This window comes from Cetorhinus maximus, chromosome 2, assembly GCF_964194155.1.
Source record: "Cetorhinus maximus chromosome 2, sCetMax3.hap1.1, whole genome shotgun sequence".
In the NCBI taxonomy this organism is placed as follows: domain Eukaryota; kingdom Metazoa; phylum Chordata; class Chondrichthyes; order Lamniformes; family Cetorhinidae; genus Cetorhinus; species Cetorhinus maximus.
In genome coordinates, this window is record NC_135880.1 from 83,316,408 (window position 1) to 83,328,965 (window position 12,558).

The 12,558-nt window shown below is 43.4% G+C and overlaps 1 protein-coding gene across 3 annotated transcripts in view; it reads left to right on the plus strand.

The window, feature by feature from the left end:
• dmxl1 (Dmx like 1) overlaps positions 1 to 12,558 on the plus strand; it is a 259,834-nt gene that overhangs the window by 87,601 nt on the left and 159,675 nt on the right. For all 3 annotated transcript variants that reach the window (XM_078566607.1, XM_078566622.1, XM_078566614.1), the window contains exons 8-9: positions 3,160 to 3,331; positions 5,150 to 5,318. In XM_078566607.1, coding sequence (XP_078422733.1) covers positions 3,160 to 3,331; positions 5,150 to 5,318 — 341 coding nt within the window. The remainder of the gene's footprint in view (positions 1 to 3,159; positions 3,332 to 5,149; positions 5,319 to 12,558) is intronic.

A 12,558-nucleotide genomic window follows, 5' to 3' on the forward strand; every position in this document is an offset into this window, starting at 1 on the left:
CAATCATATTGTGATCGCTGCTACCGAGGAGTGCCTTCTCTATGAGGTTATTAGTTAATCCTATCTGATTGCTCAATACCAGGCCTAGTATAGCCTGCTCTCTGGTTGGCTCCAGAACATGCTGTTCTAAGAAACTATCCCAAAAACATCCTGTGAATTCCTCATCTACGCTACCTTTGCCCATCTGATTTTTCCGGTCTGTATGTAGATTAAGATTGCCTATGGTTAGTGCTGTACCTTTCTGGCAAGCTGTAATTATCTCTTCTTTTATACTCTGTCCTACTGTATAGTTAGAATTAGGGGATCTGTACACTAGTCCCACAAGTGACTTCTTGCCTTAATCATTTCTCATCTCTGCCCAAACTGCTTCTACGTCCTGGTTTTCTGAACTTGGGATATTTCCCTCTAATATGCTGATGGCATCATTAATTCACGGAGCCACCCCTCTACCTTTTCCTAACTCCCTGTCCTCCCTCAATGTCAGGTACCCTTCAATATTCAGGTCCAATCTATGTCATCCTGTAGCCAGGACTCTGTAATGGCTATCAGATCACACTTATTTATTTCTAGTTTTCCCCTTGATTCATTTTGACCCCAATTTTGCTAGGGCTCCTTGATGCCACACTCAGTTAAAGGCTGCCTTGATGTCATGCGCAGTCACTCTCACTTCACTTCTGGATTTCGGCTCTTTGGTCCATGTTTGAATGAAGACTGTAACAAGGTCAGGAGCTGATGGGCCCTGAATGGCAGAACCCAAACTGAGTGTCAGTGAGCAGGTTATTGTGAAACAAGTGCCGCTTGATAGCACTGTTGAACACTGCTTCCATCAGTTACTGTTGATGGAACGTAGACTGATGGGGCGATAATTCGCCGGCTGGATTTGTCCTGCTTTTTGTGTACAAGACATAGCTGGGCAATTTTCCACATAGCTGGGTAGATGCCAGTGTTGTAGCTGTACTGGAACAGCTTGGCTAGGAGCACGGCAAGTTCTGGGGCATAAGTCTTCAATCCTATTGCTGGAATATTGTCAGGGCCCATAGCCATTGCAGTATCCAGTGCTTTCAGCTGTTTCTTGATATCACGTGGAGTGAATCAAAATGGCTGAAGACAGGCACCTGTGATGCTGGAGACCTCCGGAGGAGGTCGAGATGGCTCATCCACTTGCCACTTCTGACTGAAGATTGTAGCAAATGCTTCAGCCTTGTTTTTTGCACTGATCTGCTGGGCTCCCCCATCCTTGAGGATGAAGATCTTTGTGGATCCGCCGCTTTGAGTGAGTTGTTGAATTGTCCACCAACATTTATGACTGGATGTGGCAGGACCGCACAGTTTAGATCTGATCCGTTAGTTGTGGAATTGCTTAATTCTGTCTATCACTTGCTGCTTAAGCTGTTTGGCATGCAAGTAGTCCTGTGTCGTAGCTTCACCAGGTTGACACCTCATTTTTAGGTATGCCTGGTGCTGCTCCTGCATGCCCTCCTGCACTCTTCATTGAACCAGGGTTGATCCCCTGGCTGGGTAGTAATGGTAGAGTGGGGGCTATGCCGGAGGTTACAGATTGTGTTTGAGTACAATTCTGCTGCTGCTGATGGTCCACAGCGCCTTATGGTTGCCTGGCCTTGAGTTGCGAGATCTGTTTGACCCCGTTTAGCATGGTGGTAGTGCCACAACACACAATGGAGGATATCCTCGATGTGAAGACAGGACTTCGTCTCCACAAAGACTGTGTGGTGGTTGCTCTTACCGATACTGTCATGGACAGATGCATCTGCAGCAGACAGGTTGATGAAGATGAGGTGAAGTATATTTTCCCTTTTGTTGGTTCCCTCACCATCTGCCGCAGACCCAGTCTAGCAGCTATGTCCTTTAGCACCCCACCAGCTCGGTCAGTAGTGGTGCTACCGAGCCACTCTTGGTGATGGACACTGAGGTCCCCTGCCCAGAGTACATTTTGTGTCCTTGCCACCTTCAGTGCTTGTTCAACATGGAAGAGTGCTGATTCATCAACTGAGGAGGGGTGGTATGTGGTAATCAACAGGAGATTTCCTTGTCCATGTTAGACCTGATGTCATGAGACTTCATGGGGTCCGGAGATGATGATGAGGATTCCCAGGGCAACTCCCTCCCGACTGAATACCACTGTGCCGCCACCTCTGCTGGGTCTGTCCTGGCGGTGGGAAAGGATATACCCAGGGATGGTGATGGTGGTGTTTGGGATATTATCTGTAAGGTATAACTCTGCGTTTATGACTGTCAGGCTGTTGCTTGACTGGTCTGTGAGACAGCTCTCTCCATTTTGGCATGAGTCCCCAGATGTGATTAAGGAGTACTTTACAGGGTCGACAGGACTGAGTTTCCAGTCCCTAGATTGATGCCGGGTGGTCTGTCTAGTTTAATTTCTTTGTTGTGGTTCGATACAACTGAGTAGCTTGCTGGGTTATTTCAGAGGGCATTTAAGATTCAACCACATTGCCAAAGCAGGTAAGGACAGCAGATTTCCTTTCCCAAAAGGACATTAGTGAACCAGATGGGTTTTTGCGTCAATCAACAATGGTTTCATGGTCATCATTAGATTTTTAATTCCAGATTTTTATTGAATTCAAATTTCACCATCTGCCGTGGTGGGGGATCGAACCCAGGTTCTCAGAGCATTACCCTGGGTTTCTGGATTACTAGGCCTGTGAAGATACCATTGTGCCACTCCCTTCCCCAAATTTATCCAATGTGTTTGTACTTCATGTGTGTAGTTTATAAGCATCTACCACCATTGAATCATAAAGTTCGCAAATTTTCTATTTAACCCAATTTTGATATTTAGGCATGAATTTATCAGACACAGCACATTGTCACACAGCTTTTTGTCTTGGCTTTATGAAGGTTACCAGACAGAAGCATATGCCATGTGAATATGAGTATAGAGACCGAATGCCCAATACTGTAATTGTTTTTTATTTACTAATTAAAAATACAAATCATAACACCTGGATTATAATTAGCCACATAATTGCAATATATAAGTCATGGCTAATATGTTGGTAAACATGGACCTAGAACTTGCTTAGAATTTCCAGCATTTTCATTCATATTTTATACCTCGCTTTTGGTGTGAAATGATCTCAATAGTTGTAATTTGGGCTTATAACTTTTCTTTCATTGCAGGGGCCTCACGTGTAATGTTCTGTTGACCTGCTGCAAGGACAGTGTTTGTCGGTTATGGGCAGAGACTTTACTCCCGAGTGATAGTTTACTTTCTGGCGAAGGCCACACCCAGTGGTCTGAATCTGTCTTTGCAACCAACAACCTCAAGAGGAACATCTCCAGTCGGGAGAAGGTACAGAATGCCTTAGAGATGTGAGAAAGCTTACAATAATGAATTCTAAGGATTATTCTCCGAAGGGAAGAAAAACGCTCTTTTAAAATATAATTGCAGTGTTAACAGATAAACATAAATACCGCCAACTCCAGCATGATGCCACTACCAAACACATCTTCCCTTCACCACCACCCTGTCGGCACTCCGTAGGGACCATTCCCTCCGAGACACCCTGGTCCACTCCTCCATCACCCCCTACACCTCAGCTCCCTCCCACGGCACCTTCCCATGCAACCACAGAAAGTGCAACACCTGCCCCTTTACTTCCCCCCTCCTCACCGACCTAAGGCCCAAACACTCCTTTCAAGTAAAGCAGCACTTCACTTGCACTTCCCTCAATTTAATCTACTGCATTCGCTGCTCCCAATGCAGTCTCCTCTACATTGGAGAGACCAAACGCAGACTGGGTGACTGCAAGCATGACCCAGACCTTCCTCTCACTTGCCACTTCAACACACCACCCTGCTTTCATGCCCATGTCTGTCCTTGGCCTGCTGCAATGTTCCAGTGAAGCTCAACGCAAACTGGAGGAACAGAACCTCATCTTCCGATTAGGCACTTTACAGCCTTCCGGACTTAACATTGAGTTCAACAATTTTAGATCATGAACTCTCTCCTCCATCCTCACCCTCTTTCCGATCCCCCTTTTTTTCAATAATTTATATAGATTTTTCTTTTCCCACCTATTTCCATTATTTTTAAATGTATTTCCATCCATTGTTTTATCTCTACCTTTTAGCCTATTTCGATCCCTTTCCCCCACCCCACCCCCACTAGGGCTATCTTTACCTTGCTCGTCCTGCTTTCTACCCTTAGTGTCACCTATTATCACATTCCTTAGATAATATCACCACCTTCAACACCTCTTTCTCCTTTTGTCTATGACATCTTTTAGTTGTCTCCACCTATCACTGGCCCTCTATCCAGCTCTACCTGTCCCACCCCACCCCCCTTAAACCAGCTTATATTTCACCTCTTTTCTATTTTTCCTTAGTTCTGTTGAAGAGTCATACGGACTCGAAACGTTAACTGTGTTCCTCTCCACAGATGCTGTCAGACCTGCTGAGTTTTTTCAGGTATTTTTGTTTTTGCTTGTAATGTTCCAGTGAAGCTCAACGCAAACTGGAGGAACAGCACCTCATCTTCCGATTAGGCACTTTACAGCCTTCTGGACTTAACATTGAGTTCAACAACTTCAGATCATGAACTCTCTCCTCCATCTCTCTCGCCCCCTTTTAGATCCCCTTTTTCTAATAATTATTATATATTTTTTATATATATATATTTTTCCTTTCCCACCTATTTCTATTATTATTTTTCAAATTTATTTCCATCCATTGTTTTATCTCCACCTTTTAGCCTATTTCGATCCCCACCCCACCCCGACTAGGGCCATCTTTCACTTGCTCATCCTGCTTTCTACCCTTAATATCACCATTAGCACATCCTTTAGCTAATAGCACCACCGTCAACACTCCTTTGACCTTTTGTTTATGACATCTTTGGCAGTCTCTCCTTTGCCTCCACCTACCACTGGCCCTCTATCCAACTTCACTTGTCCAACCCTCCTTAAACAGCTTATATTTCATCACATTTCTATTTCTCTTTAGCTCTGACGAAGAGTCATACGGACTCGAAACGTTAATTCTGTCTTCATCTCCACAGATGCTGTCAGACCTGCTGAGTTTTTCCAGCAATTTTTGTTTTTGTAACATAAATACTGTTGTTCAACAATTGTTCTACACTAAGGTGATTTGAATTTTTGTTCCTTTATAGTTAAACATCAGACCCTTTCGTATAGGGAGAAGAAGATCATCAGGTCTTGTTGCACATAGTGGATATTTACCCCATCAACAGGATGCACATGAAGTCCATAGGAATGCACCTCTACATGCAAATTCACTTTGTCATTTTCACATTGCAGCCAGTATTAATCCAGCAACAGGTAAGGAAGCTCTATATTCATATGTCAAGATAATATTGAAAGCATTCAGTATTTTATGTTAACTGATAATACTTAATAGTGAGTAATAAATGTTAGCACTCAGCTGTACCTCACCATCATCTCTCTCGACCCCTCCATTGTGTCTGACTTGTCACACTGCTTGTCCACATCTGGTACTGAGCAAGCAAAACTTTCCTCCAACTAAGGATTAGGAATGCTGAAGCCATTAACGTTGATCTGCCACAAACTCTGTTCCCTCACAATCAGCGTCGTGGTGAGGCGGTGGCATAGTGGTATTGTCACTGGACTAGCAATCCAGAGACCCAGGGTCCGTGGATTATTCTGTGGACCTCAGTTCAAATCCCACCATATCAGATCATGAAAGTTGAATTCAATAACGATCTGGAATTAAAAGTCTGATGATGACCATGAAATCATTGTTGATTGCCATTCAAATCCATCTGGTTCTCTAATGTCCTTTAGTAAAAGAAATCTGCTGTCCTTACCTGGCCTGGTTTACATGTGACACCAGATTGACAGCAATGTGGTCGACTCTTAAATGCCCTCTGAAATGGCTGAGCAAGCATCAAACCGCTAAAAAGCCTAAAAGGAATGGAACCTGACAGACCATTAGGCATCAACCTAAACATTGGAAGCGACAACGGCGAGCACAGCCCTGTTAACCCTGTAAAGTACTCCTTAATCACATCTGGAATCGAGTGCCAAAATTGGGAGAGCTGTCTCACAGACCAGTCAAGTAACAGCCTGATATAGTCATACTCACGGAATCATACCTTACAGATAATGTCCCAGACACCACCATCCCCATCCCTGCCTATGTCCTGTCCCACAGCAGGACGGACCCAGCAGAGGTGGCAGAACAGTGGTATACAGTTAGGAGGGAGATGCTCTGGGAGTCCTCAACATCGACTCTGGACCCCATGAAGTCTCATGGCATCAGCCCAAACATAGACAAGGAAACCTCCTGCTGATTACCACGTACCGCTCTCCCTCAGCCGATGAATCAGTATGTTGAGCACCACTTGGAGGAAGTACTGAGGGTGGAAAGGGCACAGAATGTACTCTGGGGTAGGGGACTTCAATGTCCATCACCAACCAATGCCCGCCACCAAGAGTAGTGCCACTACAGACTGAGTTGACAGAGTCCTAAAGGACATAGCTGCTAGACTGGGTCTGCAGCAGATGGTGAGGGAACCAGTAAGAGGGAAAATCATACTTCATCTCATCCCCACCAACCTGCCTGCCACTGATGCATTTGTCTATGACAGTATCAGTAGGAGTAACCACCGCACACTCCTTGTGAAGACAAAATCCTGCCTTCACAGTGAGGGTACCCTCCATCGTGTTGTGTGGCAGCATCACTATGCTAAATGGGATAGATTTCGAACAGATCTGCTAACTCGACTGGGCATTTATGAGGCGCTGTGGGCCATCAGCAGCAGCCGAAATGTACTCAGCCACAATCTGTAACCTCATGGTCCGGCATAACTCTACTCTACCATTACCACTGAGCCAAGGGATCAACCCTGGTTCAATGAAGAGTGCAGGAGAGAATGCCAGGAGCAGCACCAGGTATAACTAAAAATGAAGTGTCAACCTGGTGAAGCTACAGCACAGAACTACTTGTGTGCCAAATAGCATAAGCAGCAAGTGATAGACAGAGCTAAGACATTCGACAACCAATGGATCAGATCCAAGCTCTGTAGTCCTGCCACATCCAGTTGTGAATGGTGATGGACAATTAAACAACTCACTGGAGGAGGAGGCTCCACACATGTCCCCACCCTCCATAATGGGGAGCCCAGCACATCAGTGCAAAATGTAAGGCTGAAGCACTTGCAAGAATCTTCACCCAGAAGCGGCGAATGGATGATCCAACTCATCCTCCTCCGGAGGATTCCAGCATCACAGATGCCAGTCTTTAGCCAATTTAACTCACTCCAAGATACCAAGAAACAGCTCAAGGCACTGGATACTGCAAGGGTCATGAGCAATATTCTGGCAATAGTCCTGAAGACTTGTGCTCCAGAACTTGCTGCACCCCTAGCCAAGCTGTTCCAGTGCAGATACAACACTGGCATCTACCCAGCTATTTGGAAAGTTTCCCAAATATGTCCTGTACACAATAAGCAGGACAAATCCGACCCGGCCATTTACCGCCCCATCAGTCAACTCTCGATCATCAGTAAAATGATGGAAGGTATCCTCAACAGTGCTATCAAGTGGTACTTGCTTAGCAATAACCTGTGCACTGACACTCAGTTTGGGTTCCGCAGGGGCACTCAGCTCCTGACCTCATTACAGCCTTGGTTCAAACGTGGACAAAAGAGCTGAACTGCAGAGAAGATAAGATTGACTGCCCTTGACATCAGCATTTGACTGAGTGTGGCATCAAGGAGCCTTAGCAAAACTAGAGTCACTGAGAATTAGGGAGATAACTTGTTGGTTGGATTCATATCTAGCAAAAATGAAGATGGCCGTGGTTGTTGGAGGTCCACCATCTCTGCTCCAGGACATTACTGCAGGAGTTCCTTGGGGTAATGTCCTAACCACAATCATCTTCAGCTGCTTCATCCTTCCATCATAACGTCAGAAGTGAGGTGTTCGCTAGTGATTGTGCAATGTTTAATGCCATTCGTGATTCCTCAGATATTGAAGCAGTCCGTGTCTAAGTGCAGAAAGACCTGGACAATACCCATCCAGACTTGGGCTGACAAGTGGCAAGTAACATTTGTGCCACAGAATTGCCAGACAATGACCATCTCCAACAAGAGAGAATCTAACCATCTCCCCATGACATTCAATGGCATTACCATCACTGAATCCCCCACTATCAACATCCTGGGGATTACCATTGACCAGAAACTGAACTGGACTAGCTATATAAATACTGTGGCTACAAGAGCAGGTCAGAGGTTAGGAATCCTGCAGCGAGTTAACTCACCCCCTGACTGCCCAAAGCCTGTCCACCATCTACAAGGCACAAATCTGGAGTGTGATAGAATACTCCCCACTTTCCATGGATGAATGCAGCTCCATCAACACAAGAAGCTTGACACCATCCAGGGCAAAGCAGCTATCTTGATTGGCACCACATCCACAAATATTCACTCCCTCCACCACCAATGCACAGTGGCAGCAGTGTGTACCATCTACAAGATGCATTGCAGGAATTCACCAAGCCTCCTTAGGCAGCATCTTCCAAACACATGACCACTGCCATGTAGAAGGACAAGTGCAGCAGACAGATGGGAACCACCCAGAAGTTCCCCTTCAAGTCACTCACCACCCTGACTTGGAAATATATTGCTGTTCCTTCACTTTCACTGGGCCAAAATCCTGGAACTCCCTTCCTCACAGCACTGTGGGTGTACCTACACCACATGGACTGCAGTGATTCAAGAAGGCAGTTGACTGTCACCTTCTCGAGGGCAATTAGGAAGGGGCAATAAATGCTGGCCTCATCAGCAGTGCCCATATCCCATGAATGAATGGAAAATAAAACTCATACTGGCAACTCTCTAAGGCAGAACCAGGCTGCTTAGAACCTCAGTGTTGTATTTGACCCCGGGGTGACCTTCTGACCGTAAATCCGCTCTATCACCAATCTCTTTCCTTCCACCTCCATGCTTTTGTTGCCTCTAGGAATATTCCAACGATTTCCTGGCTGGTCTCCATCTTCCATCCTACTTAAACTTGAACTCAACCAAAACTCTATTGTCAAAATACTGCGAATGCTGGAAATCTGAAATAAATGCAGAAAATGCTGGAAAAACTCAGCAGGTCTGGCGGCATCTGTGGAGAGAGAACCAGAGTTAACATTTGGAGTCCATGTGAATCTCCTTTAGAGTTGCTGTCAATATCCTAGATCACACCAAGACCCCTTTGATTCTTTGCTCACTGACCTATATTGGTCCCACTCTGACAACGCCTCAGTTCAAAAATTTTTGCCCTTATTTTCAAACCCTTCTATATCTCTGTAATCCCCTCCAGCCCAAAAATGCTTCAAGATCTCTGCACTCATCCAATCTTGAGCACTTGCACTTTTAATCACTCCACTATTTCAGGTGTACATTCAGCTGCCTAGACCCTAAGCCCCAGAGCTCCCTGCCTAAACCTTGCAACCCCTCTAGATCTCACTCCACCTTTAAGACGGTCCTTAAAATTTCTCTTTTGATCTGTCTTAATATCTCCCTATTTGGCTTGGAGTAGAATTTTGTTTGATAATCCTCTGTGAAATATGTTGGACTGTTTTACTACATTGGGGGTAATACACTGGCATGAAACGAGAATTGGTTAACAGACAGAAAACAGAATTGGATTAAATGGGTCATTCTCAGCTCGGCAGGCTGTGATTAGTCGGGTACTGCAAGGATCGAAAGTGACCCATTTATGCCTACTCTGTTACCTGTTAGCTAACCAATCCCCTCTTCATGCTAATATGTTAACCACTATGCCACGTTCTCATATTTTGCGTAGCAACCTTTGATATGGCACCTCGTCAAATGCTTTCTGGAAACCTAAGTACAGCACATCCATAGGTTCTCCTTTATTCAAGTTCCTTGTTACTTCCTCAAAGAACTCCAATAAATTAGTCAAACTTGATTTCCCTTTTACAAAACCATGTTGACTCTGCCTGATTGCATTGAAATTTTCTAAATGCCCTACTATAACCTGCTTAATAATAGATTTCAGCATTTTCCCTGTGACAGATGTTAAAGTAACTGGCCTGGAGTTTTCTTCTTTGTCTCCCTCCTTTCTTGAATAGAGGAGTCACATTCACTATTTTCCAATCTGGTGGGATCTTTCCAGAATCTAGGGAATTTTGGAAAATTAAAATCAATGCATATTTCAGCAGCCACTTCTTTTAAGACCATAGGATGAGCTCCATCAGGTGCTGGGGACTTGACAGCTTTTAGTTTGAATGATTTTCTTAGCACCCTTTCCCTGGTAATTGTAATTTTTTAATAAGTTCTCCCTTTTCACCTCCTGATTCACACTTATTTTGGGATGTTATTTATATCCTCTACAGTGAAGACAGATACAAAATATCTGTTCCATTCATCAGCCATTTCCTTATTTTCCATGATTAATTCCTCAGACTCTCACTCTGCAGGACCAATGCTCACTTTACTTTTTTTCCTTTTTAAATACCTGTAGCAACTCTTATTATCTATTTTATATTTCTAGCTAGCTTTCTCTTGTACTCCTAATTTCTCGCTCCTTATTCATCTTTTAGTTATTCTTTGCTGTTCTTTATATTCTATCCGATCTTCTGACCTACCACTCATCTTTGTGGAATTATACACTTTTTAAAAATTTGATACTATCTTTATCTGTGGCGAACTAAGGAAGTTAGTGAGTCCTTTCCTTCAAGTCTTTCTTTCTCAGTAGAATGTATCTTTTCTGAGCATTCTAAAATATCTCCTTAAATGCCTGCCACAGCATCAACACTGACCTCTCCCTTAACCTAATTTCCCAGTTCACTTCAGCCAGCCCTATCTTCATTCCCTCATAATTGCCCTTATTTAATTTAAAACACTAGCCTGAGATCACTGTTCTCTCTCTCAAATCGAATGTGAAATTCAGTGTCGTCAGTAAGAAGGCTATAAAGTTTAACAGCCATATTTCACATATAATTAAAGGTTATTCTGGTATATTGTGCGATTCTTTGCAGTAGAATAAACTATTTTCAGTGGCTGATTAGTCACAGATAGCTGTTGCCCTTGAGTTTATTGGCCTTAATTTTAACTTGTGGCTTTTATCAGTCGGTATAAAATCTGCATTGAACATATAATGACGGTCAAATAATTCACAATTTTCTATGTATCATGTTAGTTGATTCCTTTTCCAAAAGGATAATGCTTTGTTTCTTAAGTAGTTCAGGCATGCCTCTATTTCATTAATTGTGCACACACCTCACTTGCTGGGAAGCAGTGTGAAAATCATGACAGGTAACAAAAGTAGCTGCCATATCTTTCTTGCCTCCATTTTAACTATTCAGCCATCAAGTAAATTAGTGTGATTTGCACACCAACTTGTTGTGTCAAATTCCTTTGGGGAGGTGATGGTGTAGTGGTATTGTCACTGGACATTCCAGAGACCCAGGGTAATTCTCTGGGGACTCGGGTTCGAATCCCGCCACGGCAGAAGGTGGAATTTGACTGCAATAAAAATCTGCAATTAAAAGTCTAACCATCTGATTCACTAATGTCCTTTCAGGAAGGAAACCTGCCTTACCTGGTCTAGCCCACAAGTGAATTCAGACCCACAGCAATGTGGTGGACTCTTAAATGCCCTTTGAACAAGGGCAATTAGGGTTGGGCAATAAATGCTAGCCTAGATCCCATGAATGAATTCTTAAAAAAAAATTATATACCAGAGTTCCATTTATTAACAGAAAGAGTCATTCTACAAAAAGCTGAAAAGCTAAATGTTTTTTAATTACTAAAAATTATTCACTCAGAATTAACATAGTAATATGATTTGTTATTTAAAAGAACACATTGAATAAAATTATTCAACATTTACTTGTCATCCAGCTTTATACTTCATGAGATAACAATTGTGTATTATCATGTTTTAACTATATAACTATATATAACTATAATTTGGTAGTTGCATTTCTATAGCTTTTGGCAATAAAAAGCTATTTCTAAGTTTTTATGTTCAATTCAATGCATCACCTTTTTATTTGGAGAAAGTCAGTGGAGTTATTCAATCTGAATAAACTTGAGCAAGTTTAGCCAGGTGGAGGACAGTGTGATGGACTAAGGTTGATTGGGTCTCTATTCTGGGAAGATTTCGAGGGCCTCCAGGTAGAGGTAGAGGCGTAGAGTATGTCAGCAGTGAAAGTAAGTTAGTTCGTGTGATTGAATTGGAATAAGTTCAAGTGACAGAGGGCATCGAAAGTTGATGTAGCTGGATAGGTGCTGGTAAAGAGGGAAGAAGTGGAGCTGAGATGAGAGGAGTTAAGTTCCTTAAGATAGGAGCAGGCTGAAACAATAGGCCTATTAGGCAAAGTCCTGTTTTAGGATTTTATTAAGGTAATAAAAGGGGACTGCAGGTTTTGGAGAACGTAAGATAGAATGCCATGAGGACAAGCTCTCCAGAGGAGATGATGTCAGTAATAGTCTAGGAAATTATGGCTTGGTGTTCAGTAATAGTACCACACTTCAGGAAGCAAGTAAAAGGAGTGGTCAGAGAGTTGGCATTTAGC